The sequence below is a fragment of the Megalobrama amblycephala genome, linkage group LG18 (genome assembly GCF_018812025.1).
Source record: "Megalobrama amblycephala isolate DHTTF-2021 linkage group LG18, ASM1881202v1, whole genome shotgun sequence".
NCBI lineage: Eukaryota > Metazoa > Chordata > Actinopteri > Cypriniformes > Xenocyprididae > Megalobrama > Megalobrama amblycephala.
The window spans coordinates 23,395,997-23,417,796 of NC_063061.1; the positions used below are offsets into that span (position 1 = coordinate 23,395,997).

General features: G+C 36.6%; 2 protein-coding genes and 2 non-coding genes across 4 annotated transcripts; all 4 read left to right on the forward strand.

Annotated features, from left to right (window-relative positions):
- Window positions 1-3,797: 3,797 nt before the first annotated feature.
- On the forward strand, window positions 3,798-7,448 carry rpl17 (ribosomal protein L17). The gene is made up of 7 exons (XM_048166384.1): window positions 3,798-3,852; window positions 4,334-4,383; window positions 4,464-4,504; window positions 6,263-6,397; window positions 6,731-6,829; window positions 6,987-7,178; window positions 7,371-7,448. Exons 2-7 carry the CDS (start codon window positions 4,344-4,346, stop codon window positions 7,416-7,418), a joined length of 555 nt encoding a protein of 184 aa, XP_048022341.1. The 5' UTR covers window positions 3,798-3,852; window positions 4,334-4,343; the 3' UTR covers window positions 7,419-7,448.
- LOC125253644 lies at window positions 6,452-6,517 on the forward strand. The gene has a single exon (XR_007181507.1). It is a non-coding gene; the product is annotated as a small nucleolar RNA SNORD58 (small nucleolar RNA).
- LOC125253643 lies at window positions 7,220-7,287 on the forward strand. The gene has a single exon (XR_007181506.1). It is a non-coding gene; the product is annotated as a small nucleolar RNA SNORD58 (small nucleolar RNA).
- Window positions 7,449-7,589: 141 nt separating the features above from the next.
- nkx6.1 (NK6 homeobox 1) lies at window positions 7,590-12,699 on the forward strand. The gene is made up of 3 exons (XM_048166383.1): window positions 7,590-10,744; window positions 10,877-11,049; window positions 11,709-12,699. The coding sequence occupies exons 1-3, from the start codon at window positions 10,207-10,209 to the stop codon at window positions 11,952-11,954; spliced, it is 957 nt and encodes a 318-aa protein (XP_048022340.1). The 5' UTR covers window positions 7,590-10,206; the 3' UTR covers window positions 11,955-12,699.
- The last annotated feature ends 9,101 nt before the right edge of the window (window positions 12,700-21,800 follow it).

A 21,800-nucleotide genomic window follows, 5' to 3' on the forward strand; every position in this document is an offset into this window, starting at 1 on the left:
GAGTGCAGTATTCATTTCACACACAGAGGGAAAAGTGAGCTGGCATTATTCCTCTTGACAGGAAATGTAGTTGCAATACTGAGTTTTTGACTGTGGCTACACGTTTCATAAAGGTTTTCTGAGTTTTTGCCCAGTGTTTTGTGCCAAATGAACACTTTGACTGACGCAGTGGAGCGGCTGCCGCATATAGTCTCATTTTCCTAACAAGTGGCCTACTTATGACAAGGTGCATTTTCATCATGAGATAAATGAACAGTTGTACCTCTTAACACATTTCTGTACTTATTAGAATAGTTAAGAACAGCAACTGTCTAGGTAACTATTTCTCAAATAAAGTGCTTAATAGATGTATTATCAATAGAATAAATGTTAACTATGATCTAATTAAATGCTCTGAAATGTTAACCAAAATAGCCTAACTAATTACAGTCATGTTATATTTTCATTGTTTTTATTTTTATATAAAGAAAGAATTTAAAATATATGCTATATCAGGATGTGCACTATATTTGCTTGGTTTTAAGGGAAGAATTAGGGTTGTCAAAGGGATAGTTCACTAAAAAAAAAAAGAAAATTCTGTCATCTTTCACACTCAAGTTGTTCCAAACCTGTATAAATTTCTTTCTTCTGCTGAACACAAAGATATTTTGAAGAATGCTGGTAACCAAACAGTTGACTTCCATAGTAGGCTATTTTTTTTCCATGGAAGTCAGTGGGGTCCTGGGCCCGTTTGGTTACCAACATTCTTCAAAATATCTATTTTTGTGTTCCGCAGAAGAAAGAAATTTATACGTTTGGAACAGCTTGAGGGTGAACGATGACAGAATTTTAATTTTTGGGTGAACTATCTCTTTAAGCCTCACATCACACCACACCACATGAACAATAAGTTATTATTTCCTGTGCTACCAACACATTTCACGCTGTCCTTCTACATCTGACAGCTTCTTTTGTGTCGTACTGGACTCCTCTGACTGAAAAAAAAACCCTGTTAGCTGTTAGCACCACAGATATATGTAGGCTGTATCTATGGTTAGCACATCCTGAGCGGGCAGCACAAATCGTCAGAACACGTCAGGCCCAGAAGTAGCCTAGGTTTTTTTTTTTTTTTTTTTACCATTCGTAATTTTGCCCTGTGCTGACCTCTAGCGGTGAAAGAGGGGTAAACATTATTTTAATATTCCTCATGATGAAATATTTTTTTTATATAGCTGAGTAAACATTTTTTTTAATTATTATATCTTAAATGCAACCCCTATACATTTATATTTATTGTTTTTGCAATAAATAGCTCATAGCTTATAGACTATTCATATATAGCCTACCTTTGATAATTACAGGCCAGATATCGAAAACATAATATTTCTTTGATATTTTAAAGATGTTATTTAAGTAGTCCAAAGTGCTCTTAACTAAATGAACTATGAGCCCCCCATCCTAAAATTTAAAAGGCAACTATATTTTCATGTAGGCCTATTAAGAACCAATATATGCTGTGAAAAAAAAATATTGTAAATATGTGTCAAATATTATTTGCAATATATTCAATTCTCTTATGTTGTTTTTAGTACTGTTACTGTTAATAAATCTATTCATTTATTTTAATATTTTTTACTTTATTATTAAATTATTTGTTTATTTAATTTATTTTTACTATTATTATTTTTTACACTGTTTTTTTTTACTCTGGTAGTTTTGTATTAAATAAGTAAGTTCAGTGGCGGCTGGTGCAAACATTTAGAAATGCAGGAATGAATAGGCTAATTGTTAAATAATCATTTAACAAGTGATATAATAATGTATCATTACTGCTTATCTAAAACATGGAAAATTCAGTATTTAAAGCATGCCATAGGGCTGGGATCTAAAAAAAAATTCTGTATTTAATTAAAAAAAAATTTTTATTTCACATCTTGCCCAATATTGTCCTAGAGACAATGTTCATATTGAAGGCTATAAAAACAAGATATGCTATATTATGTGCAAAAAAGGGTCAAATCACATTAGGCCTAGGCTATATTCTAAAATTGTAACTTTACAATCTAAAAACAAAATGTTTTTTAAAGCAGAAGTTAAATACACTAAACTAAAAATGAAAATAAATAAAAACAAAAGAACAGACTAATTATTATTATTATTTTGATTACCCTACAACAGTCACTTTACACAGTTACTGCTATCATACAAATACACTTAGTTGTAGGTTCGAAATTCTACATATGGCATAATTATGTTCGCCAACAAAAATAAATTTTCAACAACAAATATTTTTAGCAAAATGTATTTTACTCAGATTCAACTCCGTCTGTTTGGCGCGCGTGCGCGCGGCGGCGCTCGTTCACGGAAGTTTGTGCTTGCTGAAGGCTCGTCCACGCCTGACTGCAAAATGGAAATATTTTCTCGACTTTCTAACATTTACAGATGGAGAATATGTCTGTGAAATGTAAATTATGCACTGAGGAAATTATCAAATGTCACTTCAGCTTAAAAAAAAAATTATTAATAGAGGTATGTTTGTTTCCACCAATCGCTGCACAAGTTAAGGTTACGTATGATGACGAAAGCACGTTAGTGCGAGCCCTCCCGGAACCCATAGAGATTGCATTGCAGTGCCTGCAGTTCGAAAAAAAAGTTCTTTGAATGGAAGTCTATGGGAGAAGTCGGGGCAAATCTCCGCCAGACGGAAATCGCCCAAAAAGAGGCGGTACTCCACAGAGCGTGACTCGACGCTGATTGGACTATATCCAGAGGCAGAACAAACAGTCTAGCAGTGACAGCTAGCATAACTCTGTGGTTGAATGTGATTGACAAATCCGTCCCTTTCTCACTTTGGTGGTGCGTCGCCCTATTGCCCTAATGAAGAAACCGCCCCTGAGTAAGTTATTGCATTGTTGGGCACCTTTAAATTTTATATATTGTATTATTGAATTGTTATTGTATTAAAGGAATCTATTGATGTCCTGCTTGCGTGTTTCATCACAATTTCCCCACATGCATTTAATTAAATGATTGCGAAAGTTCATTAAATTTTAATCCTTTTATCCAAAAAACTCAGAGGATGTTTAATGATTGGCTTTAAGAGGAGGAGTTTTGATACCCAAAGCTGAAGGTAAATCTTGGTTATCTTATACAGCACTGGCTCTTCAGGTTAATGATAAAATATCAAAAGAGAGCAACAACTTTTCACCTCAAATACTTCATCTGGAACAATAAGGACATCTAGAAACAAAAGACTATTTTCTTTGAAAATTGGCCTAGAAATAATATTGTTTTGGTGGACCAGTTACTTATCTCACACTGTCTTCTTTTTACTTATGAGGAATTTTGGCAAAATATAATATTCCCATACCACCAAGGGAATTAACAACTATTCTTGGCACAGTTTCTTCTGGAATATGTTTGTTGTTTCAACAACAAAGATTTGATTACCAGCAGCTCCTTTCCCTCTCACCAAAAAGCTAAAAACATTAGCAACATTAGCAACTTAAAAACATGTTTCTCGTTTCATTGTAATAATTATAACCCCCTTTTCCAAAAAGATATTGTTTCACAACCAAATGTACCTCTTATAGACCGTTCATATCTCCCCCTAGCAGAAAATATGTATTGCAACTGTATTGTTTATTTTGATTTTTGATAAATAAAATTTTTTAATAAAATTATTATTTTTTTAATAATTAAAAAAATAAAGCTCTTATTTATTAAAAAAAAAAAACTGATCGAGCAGCCACTGGGCGGCGCTAGCACTTTCTCAACGCGCTCGTTGCTACAGAAGACGTTCCACGAAGAAGTAAGAACGGATTTGTTCTCCCAGAATGCCTTTTACTTCCTCTTCCCTTCCGCGGCCTGAACGTAAGTGTCCATTAGAATCCCACTGCAGCGACGATCAAAATAATCCCTTTATATCACCGTCATCATAGACTTTTGTGTTCACATATCATATTGATATTTTTTGCTTAAGTTGTATTTATCATTCTCAGAGAATATGACTCGTCGCCGAAGTAAATAAATCGTAATGTTGTGTTAGTTAGAAGATCACCCTCTCATCGCTCTGCCATTTTCTAGTCTCGGCATTGGACAGGGACTCTGTGCATGAATGAAGCTACATGTGCTTCAGAGCTTACAAATGAAGATATAACTCTGTATTGTAAACTTAATATATATTAAATGTAGCCATACATGGAAATTTGTGTGTATAAATCGATGTGTGTATCATGCGGTGCGCTAGTATAATGGTTTATTTTCCGGACTCCTGTCAACAGTTGTATTTTTTTAGTTTGGTATGTCTTTTCCGCCTGTTCTAACCATTTGGTGTCATCGGTTTTCTCCGTAGATCTCTGAAAATGGTCCGCTACTCTCTCGACCCGGAGAACCCGACTAAATGTGAGTTGGTAACTACTCTTTAACCATGTTTCTGTTTGGTATTAAACATGAAATAATTCAATTGTTTTTGTGTTCTACAGCATGCAAGTCGAGGGGCTCAAACCTTCGTGTTCACTTCAAGGTAAGACTTCATGTCACAATCTCAGAGGGATTGTCATGACACTGACATTCACTGATGCTTCTGGAGCTCGTGTTTCGTGATAAAGTGTCTGTGTGGACCAACTTAAAATACTGCTCACAGATTATAATGATAAATGCAACTGTGATCACCCAATTCTCCTCGGAGGGTTTTTCCCCATTCATTTGAAGCATAAAGCATTTTTTGCATTGCATTTTTATGTATTGAGTTCGAGTAATGAACTGCATAGCTCCAACAAAGCTGTTGGGTAATTGGCATTTATAAAAACATAGATTTTAAATTGTTTGCAAAATACAAAAATGTTTAATGGAGGCAGTGGCTGCATCTGGGTAATTTTTGAATTTGTCACATGTTTTTCACCTGTCATATAGTAGGGAAGTGTTTTATTTATTTATTTATTTTTTGTGGATGCAACCAGTGCTTTATCCTTTGTGACTTGAGATTCCTTGGTAATATTAGTGCATTGTATTGATAATACAAATAGCTAATTAATGGTCATTGATGGTGTGTTTCTTAATTTAAACTTTTTTTTTTTTTAAAGGCACTATGTATGATTTTCAGATTAAAATATCCAAAAACCATGAGAACAGTGTTATGTTTTGTAGACTGTAGTTGCATTATCCCAAATGTCTCCTAGAATGTTTAAATCCAGAGAAATAAGCAATTTTGACCAGGACACGGACCATGACCGTGCGTTGCTTATCAGTGACATCATACCTGCGTTACCCTTGATTTCCAGTTTTATTTTGTAGAAACTTGAAAAACCATAGATGTTATATTTTATTAGCCAAGTGAAGAATTGTTTGGATACATTTATAGACAAACTAGTTGTTATATATCTCAACACATTTAGTCTTATTGTTTGAATCTCATTTTCTTGATATTGTATTATCGATCTGGCTTACTGCAGTGTGCAACAAGTCTTAGTAGCCGTGAGTGAACGCACAGTGTAACGTTATAACGTTTTAACACACTCAAATGTGTCTAATACAGTGTTTCCCAACCCTGTTCCTGGAGGCACACTAACAGTACACATTTTCCAAATCTTCCTAATCAAACACACCTGATTAAACTCATCAGTTCATTAGTAGAAACTCCAAGACCAGAAATGTATGGTTCAGATTAGGGAGACATTCCAAATGTGTCCTGTTGGTGTGCCTCCAGGAACAGGGTTGGGAAACACCGGTCTAATATGATAAAACAGTGCTGCTTGACCGGAAGCAGTGACTGCGGCATAATAAAAGTTCTGCTGCTGTCAAGCCGTGTGTCGCGCTCGTCTCTCATTAGCAATCGCTCCAGCGGCTTCGTTCAGCTCCCACAACACTCGTCCCTTCTCTGCTTCATACTACAGTATCGTTAATAATCTCATCCTTGAACATGAATTCTGCCCAAGTCCCATCCCAATTCTTTTCCACCGGCTGTGATTCCGAACTCAATCTTGGCATCATCAAGCTACGCCTTTGTTTTGAATAGGCAATGTCTTGCGGCGAAAAACTGTTATTTGCTTCATACAAAAAATGAGTGGGATTCCTACCTGACAATACTCAGCTGTTGCACTCCATACCTGAATAGAATTGCAAATGCAGTGTGACTGCAATGGTTACATCTTAGGACACCTTTTTATTAATCATCAAGGGAATCGAGTGTTTTTTGAGCAGACACATTTCTAGTTGCCGCTGGAGGCTGATTTACTTGGAGTGGACTTTCATTAAATGTTGTCTTTCTGTTCCACCCCCTCAGAACACCCGCGAGACCGCCCAGGCCATCAAAGGCATGCACATCCGCAAGGCTAACAAGTACCTGAAGGATGTGATGGTCAAGCACCAGTGTGTTCCCTTCCGTCGTTACAATGGTGGTGTTGGCCGTTGTGCTCAGGTGAGGTTTTGTCCCATTCATTTAAAGCTGCCTTTTAAAACTGTTCCCTCCATGTTGCTATGATGACATCTTAGGACACCTTTGAAGTTCACCTTGAAAAATCTTCTTATTCTGAGCAACATGTACAATAACATTCAAAAGTTTGGTTTTTGTGTTTAAAAAAAAAAAAAGATTTTGAAAAGCCTTTTACACAGTTTATTTGGTCAAATAGTAAACTTACTGTTGTGAAATTTATTTCAATATATTTGAAATTTAATTTTCAGCATTACTCAAGTCTAAATGAAATTAAGAATGTTTTTGCTTACCGGTGTTGTCATTATTTTCCATTTTTAGGCAAAGCAGCATAACTGGACTCAGGGACGCTGGCCCAAGAAGAGCGCAGAGTTCCTGCTCCACATGCTGAAAAATGCAGAAAGCAACGCTGAGCTCAAGGTAGGACCTTATGAACAATTACGCTTTGGATAAATCAATTAAACTTATTTAGGCAGCATTGTGGCCTCAGTTTATTAACATAAACTGGCTTGCGTGAATGCAGCTTTACTACTGTTAGCACCCTGGCTTTATTTCATCCCACAATGTGATCCTGTAGGGTTTGGATGTGGACTCTCTGGTGATTGAGCACATCCAGGTGAACAAGGCCCCAAAGATGCGTAGGCGTACTTACCGTGCCCATGGACGCATCAACCCCTACATGAGCTCCCCATGCCACATCGAAATGATCCTCACTGAGAAGGAACAGATCGTTCCCAAACCAGAGGAGGAGGTGTCTCAGAAGAAAAAGGTATGATTGTTCATATAAAGACTAACAAACAGTTAATTTGGCTGTTATGATGACATCTTAGGACACCTTTGAACTAAGAATGAAAAGAATACGTTGTTTTCTGAGCAGCCGTTGTGCGTTGTGTGGAGGAATTTATTAGTGACTGGTCTTGGTGAATGTACATTAATTGGTGTTTGTTTTGTGTCTCTGCAGATTTCTCAGAAGAAACTGAAGAAGCAGAAGCTTATGGCTCGGGAGTAAATGTAAATAAAGTCCAACATTCGTACTACACAATGACTCTGCTTCTTTTTTGTATTTTCAGTTATTTTACTTTAAGGCATGATGCTCAAATAAGCTTGTGCTTTAACTTATTTTAGGAGAGAGAACTGGTCTGAGCAAAACTTGGGTTATTTGAAGAGCAAGAAGACTAGCACTTCCACCTATGGCAGGGGATGGGCAGCTCCGGTCCTGGAGGGCCAGTGTCCTGCAGAGTTTATCTCCATCCCTGATTAAAAACTCACTTGCCTATAACTTTCTACTAATCCTAAAGACCTTGATTAGCTGGTTCAGGTGTGTTTGATTAGGGTTGGAGCAAAACTCTGCTGGGCAGTGGCCCTCCAGGACTGAAGTTGTCCATCCCTGACCTATGGGCTTAATCAGAAGCCCAAAAATTGAAAATAGCCTATTTGTGTAATAAACAGTGCATTTAAAAAAAAAAAGAACCCAAACTGTGGTCACTTTATTCAGTTGAAATAATTCTTCAGTGTGTATTGACTGTACACCCTTTTTATCTTGTGAATTGAGATCTTTGAGTGTCCTTTGATAAAGATGTCTTGTGGTGATTTGCTTGGTGGTGGGTTACGGATCAGAGTTTGATATAAAACCTTGATGGGTTTCATTAACTAGATAATGAAATTTCCTTAGCCTAATTATTTGATTCTCAATAGTTTTAAATGCATTCTTGTATAATCAAATGTTGACATGAATTATGCAGTCATCATAATATCAACCAGAATATGCCTGATTACAGGTATGTTTATAGAAAAACAAACTGACATTATTTGTATATAGATGGATGAAATTGAATATTACATTTATAAACCGTTTTGGTGTTTTGCACGATATCCGTGCAGTTAAGCACCAGGGGCTGGTTGCATAAACCACTTAGACTAGTCTTAAGTTAAGACACTAATGTTTTTCTTGAAGAGTGGTCCTAATTTTTTAAAGTCTGTTACATAAAAAGGTAGATTGGTGCAATTTGAATTGGAAAAATAACATTGATTACCCCTTGGTTAACTGCAAGTTGGTCATACTAGTTCTTAAGACACAGTCTTAATATTGTGACTAAGTTTATGCAACTGGCCCCTGCTGAAGACATGACGCTAGGTTGAACATTAGAGGGCGCTGCAGTACCGCAAAATAATGATGGCAAGAGTTTTTCTCTTGAGGGACTCCGTATGTATGTAGGTAATACAGTCAAAGGAAATTAATACTTTTTTTTCTTTTTTTTTCTTGAGTTAAATTTACTTGTGAATTCCACTGCTCCTCATCTTGGGATATTTTGCACTTTTTTTCTGTTTTTGAGTTTATATTCCTCAAATAATTGAGCCTATTTTTTAATAATAATAGTATATACATATTTGTAACTGATAGCTTTTGTAAATCTTTGAATCCCATTTGTGTGAATAGAGAGGTAGACGTTCTATGCAAATATGCGAATATACCACTGTAAACATGAATTAGGGAATTTTTAATGCAACAGGAGGGTTGCTTTAGTTGCCACATCCTTGTGCTATTTCACTCTTTGACCACAAGATGGTGCAATGATTAGCCCTTTGCATTATTATGTTATAAACCTTAGATGGACTAAGGCAGCATTGACAATGCATCAATACATACTGACACAAAAAATAGTTTTCCTTTAGTTGTCTTGCATAACTTACTTGAATAATATTCTATAACAAGTTAACCTCTTTATTTTTAATGATGATTGTGTTTTGTAAATTAGATTATCCAAACAGCATATCTTGATGTACAGCCTTCTGTTCTGTGGCTGGCATATGAGCATATAGGGAGAAATACAGAACCTTAAAGCTGCAGCTGTGAGTTTCTAATATTTCACTTGTATTCAAACAAGCGCTTAGTTTATTTAGAAGACACCAAATAATACAATAATCTGCTAAATGCAAATAACAACTCCAATAGCCTATCAAATTGGAAAAAAAGTGCATGGCAGAAGGTTTTTGAAGAGAATGTGGTAAATACATTTACCTATAGGAGCTCTAAGTTGAAGTAAAATGATAGTGTTTATTCAAGCTTCATCATTCAGTGATTGTGTTGTGATTTATCTGGAGTGTTTAAGCGCTGTCCACAGAGACTTTTAAGCTCATAAGATATCCGACTGCCTCACATGACCGGCACGCATGCAGATGCCCCTTTATTTAAGAAATAGATCTCAAATTGACTAGATTGATTTTGTCCCCTTTTTGTATTTAATAGTGGGTCGGATGGCAGCTCTTTTAATGTGCAAATGAGAACCAATGAGGACAGACTCCTAAATTCAGTTCAGACAGAGCCACTCAGCTGACACGGACCACGTCACCTCCGGGCTTAGCCAATCACACCCCACCGAGCCCCTCTACTTTCCCAGGCACGCTCTCAAAGTTTTGACTTTTTGCAGCAAAAGACAGCAGGTTGATGAAAATGTTTTATTATCTTCCAGATCTTCATGTGAACTCCCCAGAAAGACTCTCTTTTTATTTATAGATTTCATAACACTGCATCTTTGAAAGGACGGCGCTCTGTTGTATCATGCCATATTCGCAAGATCTGAAAGAAGGGAATGGATTTTGCCAGAGGAGATGGGTTTGAAGCTTCAGTACTACATCTGATGGGGATTTTTTAGAGAAAGTACTTTTTATCTGAAGGCTTGAGAGCGTGAGGTATTTTTGTTTTCTTTTCTCCCTCTCATTTAGTATTCTACGTTTGTTTTGAAAGGTTTTTCTTTCCTTTTTGCGCAATATTTAGTTAAAGTTATAGTTTCTTGGTTATGTTAGCGGTGGGGCAAATGGACGGGTCTCGCCAGAGCGCTTTCCTACTCAATACCCCACCTTTGGCTGCTTTACACAGTATGACCGAAATGAAGACACCACTTTACCCAGCCTACCCGCTATCTTCCACTGGACCAGCATCCTCCACTTCACCGACAGCTACCTCTCCGAATCCAGGTGGTATCCCCGTCTCGTCCCCGGGGATCAAAACATCCACTGGACTTTCAACTCTTGGATCACCCCATCAGTGCGCGATCGCCACACCTCACGGAATAAACGACATCCTCAGTCGACCCTCGGTGGTCGCCGGAGCGGCTGCGGCATCTTCTCCCGCAGGAATCTTGTCTGGACTGCCCCGTTTCAGCAGCCTGAGTCCACCGCCTCCTCCAGGGCTGTATTTCAGCCCCAGTGCCGCGGCCGTGGCGGTGGCTCGCTATCCGAAACCTCTGACAGACCTTCCAGGCAGAACCCCGATATTCTGGCCTGGAGTTATGCAAAGCCCACACTGGAGAGACGCCAGATTTGCATGTTCACCGCGTAAGTGCTCGACTAATTCGTGATTAACTTTCTTGAAGACTGTTTAGGCTTCTCATGCAAAATATTAGGCTACTTGTTAACAATAAGCAAAAACATAATTATAACATGATTTTCTATGTTGCCTCCCTACAGATCAAAACTCAGTGCTGCTGGACAAAGATGGGAAAAGGAAACACACGCGACCAACGTTTTCCGGGCAGCAAATTTTTGCTCTGGAAAAAACATTCGAGCAAACGAAATATTTAGCTGGACCTGAGAGAGCACGGTTGGCCTACTCTTTAGGAATGACAGAGAGCCAAGTCAAGGTAAGAGAGTCCTATGTATGAGAAGGAAAACATATTAATTTATTCAATGTTTAGCTGGCCTATTAAAAAGGAGAATTAGATGTGGGATAGGCTTAATAAATGTGTTCATTCAAACCTTCCTATATCTGTTCATTTACAACTTTTATAGGCCTGCATATTTATTTCTCTTCAGCAATGTTTAAATTTAATGCAACGTTGCAAAAATGCGTTTTAATTCTATTATTTTCATCCACATCAAAGTTATTCACTCATTAAGTTATCATAAAACAAATAATTTTGTTTAAAATTGCAATGTGCACCACTGCAATTGTTTTATTGCAATAATTTAAGTGGGCTACAGTTTTTAGGACGTCAGAAAACCGGTCGTTTTTTTCTCGTTAATATAGGCCTAGTTTAAATATGATTCAATATCTTATATATATTCTCTGAATATTGACTTGGAGAGAAGGAGGTTAGGATACACATAGCCTAAAGAGCTCTGTTCAATATTTTTTTTTAAACTAGCCTCTTCAGGTTAGGCGGGAAAAATCTGTCTAATTTGTTGTTTCTGTGAGACATGTTGTTATAATTCCTATTTTGTATGCTGACTTTTTGATTGAGTTAAATCACAATTTCTGTGTGGATTAAAATACATTTTTATCTCATTTTCAATTGTAAAGGTGTGGTTTCAAAACCGAAGAACAAAATGGAGAAAACGGCACGCGGCTGAAATGGCCTCGGCGAAGAAAAAACAAGATTCAGAGACCGAAAGGCTGAAAGGGGCCTCGGAAAACGAAGACGACGACGACGACTACAACAAACCTTTAGACCCAAACTCGGACGATGAAAAAATAACGCAGTTACTGAAAAAACACAAACCAAACTCAGCTCTTATCATTCACACATCGGAAAACGAGAGCTCGTAAAATGGAAGCGGGAGATGGGTTGTCAAATTCTTCAAGAAGTGTCAAAAATAATGTAGGCTACTGTTTTTCACCAAGTTTGAGCTCTGGTTTGAGAGGAAGGATGCAAATCAGAGGAATATGCACTATTGGTGGAGCTGAACGTGCATCAGTGTCTGCAATAGACACAATTCAACGTAAAGACAACGGTACATTTTTTTGTAAATTAACAGCGTGAGTTGTATCGCATAGGAATTATATTACTGTGAATATTTATGTGTAAAATATTTTGAATAGTAAACATGGCAGAATTCGTTCACTTCGCCTGAGTTTAATTTTTGGTTTAGGCTTTGTGATTTGCATTTTCATATCATTAATTTGTATAGCTGCTTATCACCCTGAGTTATTTTTTTTTCAAGGGATACAAGTTGCCTCAGCCCTTTGGTCCTTAAAAATAATCAACCATGGAAATATAGAATAATTTTCAGAATTTACCACTGATGGTTAAAGACCAGGCTAAGCGACAGGCTAAATTGAGGCTCAGTCAACAGATTGATCTGGCCATAACAAGTGTAAATATAAACAAACACCTAACCATATATTTGTAATATAATGCATAGTGTTCGTCTCCCAATGTTAGAATGTTTCTTTAATTTTTTTTTTCATGATTAATTTATGATATTTTAAGTTTGTAACAGTGTTTGAATCCTGCATAATGCGCCTTGCAGGTTGTGTATTGCACTTTTATTTAATAAAATGTTAAACATGGGATATTTTTTCTTTCTGTTATTATTAAATCGAATATAAATATTTTGTGAATAAACTACAACAAAGTTTTCAAGTATTAATAAATATGCTTGCCGATGATTGATTAGTTATTGAATATGTCGCTTCGGTAGCTAAGAAGTTTTCACTTTTAAGGAGCTATCGACATGGCAACGCTTGATCAAATGTATTTTATATATAGGCCTATAATATAAATAATTTGTATTATTATTATTCGTTATTTGACAATATCAACACAACGATGTGTTTCATTTCAGTAATTGAATAAGCATGTTATGTGTCATTGCTCTTTGTGAACACATTTTTACCTACCTAATTGTTTTATTATGAAGACTCTAAGACTAATTTACTAGATTTTCGATAAATTTTCGTTCATTGAGAAATGTCAGTAAAAAGGCTATTGTCATATCTGGCGGGATAATGGAAGTAGAAAGCGGTTTTTTGGTGGTCTTCAGCTGATCGCGTCACAGCTTCAATATGTCAGCTGATTCGCGCGATTAGATCACCATGTTCTTTGGAAATTGAAAATCACTCAACCGATTTGTTCTCAACAAACCAACAGATATTTTTAATTCATAAGGTGAGGTGATGCACCATGCACAGTTGTACTATCAGAAAATATTTTGAGCTTTATTTTGAAAGTATTTTTGAAGGACAGCAGGTCCAGTGCTACTCCACAGGTTATCAACCAAAATGAATCCTTTTGCTGTGAGGGAGCATTATTATGTTAGCCTACATTTATCATTGTAGACAGACCTACAGTTAAACTAAAAAAATAATTTAAAAAACACTCTAAATTTAATTATTCTTTACACATTTATTCGTTTTACTAATTTAATTATTTAGATTTTGATGCGCAACTCAGATTATAACAATAAGGGTCCATAAAGGGTTGCCAAAAGAACAAAATAGTTTAAAACTGTTATTAATCTGGGGAAAAAAATGTAGCCACGTGAGGAAGGACAGCTTTTAGCTGTTCAGCATTTTGCACGTTATCAAATTGACAAAGGCGACTAACTTAATCTGTCTCATGCACTTGGCAAGGATGTGTGGCTCAGTGCATCAGTGCATGTTTGAAATAAAACATTATAGGCTGAATAAATAACTGAAAAATTAATTCTACCATAAAAGAAAATATATATATATTTTAAAGAATATAGGCCCTATATAAAATATATATTACAAAGAAGCAAAATGCCTGATGATTTGGTGCATCACAGGATGAAAACTTTCACTGTTCTGTCATTTTAACAACTTTTCGAATTAGATATCTTTGAGCAAATACGGTAAAAATGATCACTGCCATAACATTTTTATGTCACTAAACATAAAATATTTTTGTAATTTACACGCGTGACGCGTAAAGTTGGAAATCTGAGAACAAGCTTTAGATTTGCAAGAGTGTCTAATCGAGAGCGTGCAGAATATTACCAATTTGCAAATGGAGAAAGTTTATATTAATAAAATAAAATTGAACAGTCTTTCTAAGCACGTTCAATTTTGCCTTGTTTTTTTCTTTCTGTTTTTTCCCCCCCTCAATTTTCCAATACTCAGTTTTTTCAATTTCAGTATTTTTATGCAATAAGTCCTTTTTCAATTTACAACAATTTCTCTTTTATTCTGTGGTTGCGTCTAAATGACTTTACCCAGAAGGGCTTTGACTTTCCAATAATAATAATAATAATAATAATAATAATTTAAAAAGAAAAAGAAAAAAAAAGAACAGAAATTGGAGAACTCTTTCAATACGAAAACTTCAATGTTTATTTTTCTTATTTTCTATATCCGTTCACGGTTCGTCTTGTTTTACAAGAACATCGATGTTGTTTTCATTGCATTGCTTATTATTATCATATGCTCAAGATTTCAGCATGTCAAACACTCTAATGAATCTATCCTTATTTTGCTACATGTGTAGGCCAATGACCTGATGTCAATAAGGTATCAAATTACTGTTGAGCAAGAGCTTAATGAACTCTCATCTACAACAATTAATCTCTGATTGCTTCACATTAAAATACATTCATGAATATTCTCATTAGCATCCTTACTGTACAAAGCCATTTCAAATGAGGACATCATGAAATGAGCTAATACAAAAGAATAAACAATGCTGAATGGCAACTGAAAATTAGTGAAAGTAAATGATTTTGAAAACACCAACATTTATTTACAATAGCTAGTAAATGAACAATAATAGGCTAAATAAGTTTTGGGTTATTTTTAATTTTGTATGAATTATTTTAAGATTGTGTGTGAATGTAGCAGTGGGGTTAAATTGACCCATGTTTTCTAAACCGATTCCTCTTCATTTATGGAAGCAATGATTAAGTGAACAGTACTTCATTGTAGATGTTATAGACAAATTTCTAGATTCATTTGAACTCAAACACTTGCATGTAGCGTTCATTTTTTACAGTGCATTTTGAGCGAGATGAGGAGGCAGAGCTGGTGGACCAGGCATAGGAAAGACCTGGCTCTGCTAGCTTGCTCATTCCTCTGATCTAGGTAGAATTATGATCCATCACCGTGGTCCAGGTGTGGTGAACATGGCGTCTCTTCCTCAGGGGAGATATCTTAGCATCTGCTGAGTGCCTGCTGATGTAGTGCTGTGCTGCTCCAGGAACAGCGCTGGGGCTGCAGCTGGCCACATGATCCTGGGTCAGTGCTGCTCTCCCATCAGACACTTGTTGTAAGTGAGGTTAATTAGTTGAGAAATAGCAGTTGCCTCCCACAGCCCTTACCTGAGAAGACATGCATTCTGCGGCATTCAGAAATTAAATTCAAATGCCTTTTCCTGAATTTAAATTGGGCTGCAAAATTGTCATTTGACTCTGAATGCAAAATTAAAATGAGTTGAAATTCAAAGAAATTCACATAACTGCACATTTTACTTAATTTAAAAAAAAAAAAAAACCTTTATGGATGGAAAGTTTAAAAGTTTCTCTGACAGACAGACAGGCCAGAGATAGATAGATAGATAGATAGATAGATAGATAGATAGATAGATACAGACAGATAGACAGACAGACCGACCAGAGATAGACAGACAGACAGACAGACTGACCGACTAGAGATAGACAGACAGACAGACCAGAGATAGATACACTGTAAAAAAAAAAAATTCTGTAGTTTTTACAAAATAATTTTGGCAGCGGTTGCCAGAATAATTTTGTAAAAATACAGAAAAACTGTAAACACATGTACAGAACAAACTGTAATTTAAATTTTAGTGTAAACCAATAAATTCAACAATGCACACTACTACTAAAATCTGCTTTGTACCTTTAACATTTACTGATAACCACCATAATAATGCAGGTGGTAAGAGAGAAAGCCACATGAAAATCAGAGTTCATCACAAGTAGCTTTTCCATGAGCTGAAGTATATACTAATATAAAGAAGGTGCAAAGAGTCATTCATGCAAATACCCACAATACTTAAATAATGCAATAAACATTCATTAAACAACAGAAGATGTAACATAAAACCCTAATGTACATAACTGATAACAAAAACTATTAAGAAACATGATTATTTAAACAAAATACTTTCAAATGTGGAGTGTCGCACATGGAACTGTGGGAACATCAGTTTACAGATTTTGACTGTGAATTATACATTGATTTTGTCTTTTTTACTTCTAAAATTGTAAAATTTACAGCATTTTACTGTTAAAATTGCATAAATGTGTGGTTAGAGCTTTTACAGTTTTTCCCTGTATATAATACGGGAACTTACTGTTAACCTATTTACAATTTTTTCCCGTAGCATTTTTACAATATTTTACCGTTAAAATCACATTCATTTTTTACAGTGTAGATAGACAGACAGACAGATAGACAGACCGACCAGAGATAGATAGATAGACGGACAGACAGACATACATACAGACCAGAGGTAGACAGACAGACAGAGATAGACAGACAGACCAGAGATAGATAGATAGACAGACAGACAGACATACAGACCAGAGGTAGACAGACAGGCAGACCGACAGAAAGTAAGACAGACAGACTAGAGACAGACAGATAGATAGACAGACAGACAGACAGACCGACCAGAGATAGATAGATAGATAGATAGACAGACAGACAGACAGACAGAAAGAAAGGACAGACAGACAGACAGAAAGAAAGAAAGGACAGACAGACCAGGGGTAGATAGACAGACAGAGATAGACAGACAGACAGAGATGGACAGACAGACAGACCAGAGATAGATAGACAGACAGACAGACAGACAGAAAGAAAGGACAGACAGACCAGGGGTAGATAGACAGACAGAGATAGACAGACAGACAGAGATAGACAGACAGACAGACAGACCAGAGATAGATAGATAGACAGACAGACAGAAAGAAAGGACAGACAGACCAGGGGTAGATAGACAGACAGAGATAGACAGACAGACAGAGATAGACAGACAGACAGACCAGAGATAGATAGATAGACAGACAGACAGAAAGAAAGGACATGAGACAGCGTTATGGCGGATGATTAGATATTTCTTTTAATTTTATTATTAATTTGTGTTTATGGCGCTCAAATAGAGAGCTTAGCTAGCTACGGAGAAACTGGTCATGCAACTGACAAGTGACCAATCTTGTGTGTCGACATCACTTCACAGATTCTACCAGTACGATTCAGCATGCCGAGAATTCCGGGCCGAGAACAGTTTCTAATCATGGCGTGCCATACCAGGCTCCAGTGGAAACACAACCGTTCCTTACCGTTTGGCCCTACAGTGGAAAAGTGGCTAGACAGAGATAGACAGACAAAGATAGACAGACCAGAGATAGATAGACAGACAGACAGACCAGAGGCAGACAGACAGACCAGAGACAGACAGACAGACAGACAGACAGACAGACCAAAGACAATCAGACAGACAGACCAGAGACAGACAGATAGATAGATAGATAGACAGACAGACAGACCAGAGATAGATAGATAGATAGATAGACAGACAGACCAGAGACAGATAGACAGATAGACAGATAGACAGATAGACAGACAGATAGATAGACAGACAGACCAGAGATAGATAGATAGATAGACAGACAGACAGACAGACAGACCAGAGACAGACAGATAGATAGACAGACAGACAGACCAGAGATAGATAGACAGACAGACAGACAGACAGACAGACAGACAGACAGAGACAGACAGACAGAGATAGACAGACAGACCAGAGATAGATAGATAGATAGATAGATAGACAGACAGACAGACAGATAGATAGACAGACAGACAGACAGACAGACAGACAGACCAGAGACAGACAGACAGAGATAGACAGACAGACCAGAGATAGATAGATAGATAGATAGATAGATAGACAGACAGACCAGAGACAGATAGACAGATAGATAGACAGACAGACACAGACAGACAGACAGATAGATAGACAGACAGACCAGAGATAGATAGATAGATAGACAGACAGACAGACAGACAGACAGACAGACCAGAGACAGACAGATAGATAGACAGACAGACCAGAGATAGATAGATAGACAGACAGACAGACAGACAGACAGACAGACAGACAGACAGACAGACCAGAGATAGATAGATAGATAGACAGACAGACAGACCAGAGACAGACAGACCAGAGACAGACAGACAGACAGAGATAGACAGACAGACCAGAGATAGATAGATAGATAGACAGACAGACATACAGACCAGAGACAGACAGATAGATAGACAGACAGACAGACAGACAGACAGACCAGAGATAGATAGATAGACAGACAGACAGACAGACCAGAGACAAACAGATAGATAGATAGACAGACAGACCAGAGATAGATAGATAGATAGATAGATAGACAGACAGACAGACAGACAGACAGACAGACCAGAGATAGATAGATAGACAGACAGACAGACAGACAGACAGACCAGAGACAGACAGATAGATAGACAGACAGACCAGAGATAGATAGATAGACAGACAGACAGACAGACAGACAGACAGACCAGAGACAGACAGACAGAGATAGACAGACAGACCAGAGACAAACAGAGCTGGAGAGCCAAAGAACTCAGACTCTGTTCAAACTGCTCCGATGGAGTCATGGAAGATGAACTACATTTCCTTACACAGTGCAGCAAATATAATAATATTAGAGAAACATATTTCACAAAATTGGTCAAATTCTACCTGAATTCCAACAAGCAAGCCACATTGAGAAACTTTGTTATATTTTAGGAGAGAAAGAGAAGTGTGTCCACCTGGCAGCAGAGTATGTGTCCTCCTGTCATATTATGAGGGACAAAGAATAAACCCTCTCCTTTCATTTTTTTTTTTTCTTTTTCTTTTCAATCTCATTACTGCTCTCTGTATTTATTTACCATGTTTTTTTTTTTAACCACTTGTTAAATTATATGATAACATATACAATATAGCCATGCATGTATATATATTTCTTTTTTATCTTCTTCCTTTTATTTTATTTAATTATCAATCTATACCTGTATAACCTATTACATGTTTATTGCTTTGGCAACATTGTATCATAACACAGTCATGCCAATAAAGCCCAATTGAATTGAATTGAATTGAATTGATAGATAGACAGACAGACAGACAGACAGACAGACAGACCAGAGACAGACAGATAGATAGACAGACAGACCAGAGATAGATAGATAGATAGATAGACAGACAGACAGACAGACAGACAGACCAGAGACAGACAGACAGAGATAGACAGACAGACCAGAGATAGATAGATAGATAGATAGACAGACAGACCAGAGACAGATAGACAGATAGACAGATAGACAGACAGGCAGCAAGAGTTCCATGAGAGATGGTCACACTTGAGTTGAGATCCAGATAAATTGCGAGAAAAATGAGAAAATTTTGCCAATAAACTAGAGAAAATAGAAGATTCAACATAAAACAACATCTAGACAACATCTAGACAAAGCTTTTTTTTTACTGTCACCTGAATCTGAGGAAAATTCAAGAGGAGATAATCACAGGACAACCCTTTGCAGAAAGGATATTCATGTTTGAAAGGATAAAGGATAACTTCAAGCAACAAACAAACATAGATAGATAGATAGATAGATAGTATATTTCAGATTATATATTTTAATGAATTTTATTAGTGGAGAAGCTCTGTCACGTCTTCAGCAATAGTGACATTGAACAGGAGAGAGATGGAGGATTATAGGTAAATTTCAGTTCCTGTCATTCCAGTTCATACCTGAAGGGTGTGGCCTTTTAAATTCAAATTCTTGCTCATTAATTGAAAGGGAGCCATTTCTTATTTTCAGTTCTGAATATTGCATAACTCTGTTCTGTTCTAAATGGTTTCATCTAATCTGTACTTCATGAGTTCCCACACTCGGTGTTTTCTCCACACATATCTTCATCCATGGCACTTGGTAAGATGTCTTTTGACATAGTGATGTGACTAATTTGCTGATAACTGTGTGTTTTGGATAAAGAAGCCCATTGATGTGCTCTCAGTTGATCATGTACTACAAGAGATTACATACAAGACTGTGTCACAAGAGGCTGCAGCCGTGGAGAATGAATGCTGGCTTACAAGCGCCTGAGACCTTATCTCTTTCTCAACCATTTGGAGAGTCCTGATAAAGAGCGCCTTGGGATCCCCTATTATGAAAACCCCTGGTGCTTGTCACAATGAGCTTCCTGAGATATTTTCAATGCATGAAGGATTTTATTTTTTTGCTCTTATTATACATTTTAATTGCCTTAATGATTACATAGTGTCCATAATAATACACTTTATTCTTCTCTCATGTTATATTAAAGCTATTTACCACATTTTTTATTTGAAATAAGCAAATTACCCAGCTAACAGGGAACGTTCTCAGCTAACGTTGTGGCAAGGTTCTGAACAAATGTTCTTCCAATAATGTTAATAAAACTTTATCTGATGTTTTAAAAAAGTCAGCACACAAACATCACTTATGGAACGCTTTATCCTGAAACGTTTAGCTGGATTTTTGCCTAACAATTTTTAAATGTTACTTGATGTCCAGAGAACAATTGTGTTAGCAAAATGATAACATGGAATGTTCCCTTAACTTTAGCATTACCAAGAAAAACATTTTTAGAACATTTTGAACATTCAGAAATAACTTAACGGAACCTTAGCAAAACATTCTTAGAACATTTTATTTGTTAGCTGGGTAACTGCTTGGTTAATTATTGCTATTTTTAAGTAATCCTAGATGTACAGGTGATTGTGGAGGTTTGGGTTTGAGGTTGATGTGTGGTCTCTTGAGTATATTTGTATTGTTCTCCAGGAGCTGATGTTTCGGGGGGCATCCTGGGTGGTATGAACACACTCTAGTGTTTATAATCTCCTGTAATCTTGTCTAATAATGTTCTCATAATCTGTCAAAGCTTTTAGTTGCAGTGGCTTACAAACAAATCTGGATTCACAATCAGATGGTGGTAAACAACCGAAGATAAGCACATTTAAACTAATCTGATGGAAGGACTCGTACACTGTGGAAAAATGGAACCGGTTTTGTTTCAAGCAGTAAATAGTGAAACGTAATTTCTATTTCTATTATTAATTTTCTCGTAAATTCTTAAAAATAAAGGTTCCAAGAAGAGTTTTTTTTTTTACAGTTATGACACAGAAGAACCATTTTTGGTTCCTCAAAGAACTTGTGATTAGGTTTTAAAAGAACCTTTTTTGTTGTTGTTGTTTGTTTGTTTGTGTGTTAGTGTGAAGAACATTTTAAAAATCTTTGCACAATGGAAAGTTTCCATGGATGTTAAAGGGATAGTTCACCCCCCAAAAAATGAAAATGCTGTCATCATTTACTCACCCTAAACCTGTATGAATTTCTTTCTTCTGCTGAACACAGAAGAAGATTTTTTGAAAAATGTCAGTAACCAAACAGTTGATGGACCCCACTGACTTCCATAGTCTTAGAATTATAGTAGAATTTTTATTTTTGGGTGAACTATGCCTTCTTCTGGTTCTTCATGGAACCAGATGCCAATAAAGAACCTTTATTTTATTTTTAATGTTTTTGAAAGAAGGCTCACCAAGGCTGCATTTATTTGATCAAAAT

Coding starts and splice junctions, on each gene's coding strand:
- nkx6.1 (XM_048166383.1), top strand. CDS start 10,207: ATGTTAGCGGTGGGGCAAATGGACGGGTCTCGCCAGAGCGCTTTCCTA. Junction 10,745..10,876: donor CAGATTTGCATGTTCACCGC/GTAAGTGCTCGA, acceptor GCCTCCCTACAG/ATCAAAACTCAGTGCTGCTG. Junction 11,050..11,708: donor TGACAGAGAGCCAAGTCAAG/GTAAGAGAGTCC, acceptor TCAATTGTAAAG/GTGTGGTTTCAAAACCGAAG.
- rpl17 (XM_048166384.1), top strand. CDS start 4,344: ATGGTCCGCTACTCTCTCGACCCGGAGAACCCGACTAAAT. Junction 4,384..4,463: donor CCCGGAGAACCCGACTAAAT/GTGAGTTGGTAA, acceptor TGTGTTCTACAG/CATGCAAGTCGAGGGGCTCA. Junction 6,830..6,986: donor AAAGCAACGCTGAGCTCAAG/GTAGGACCTTAT, acceptor GTGATCCTGTAG/GGTTTGGATGTGGACTCTCT.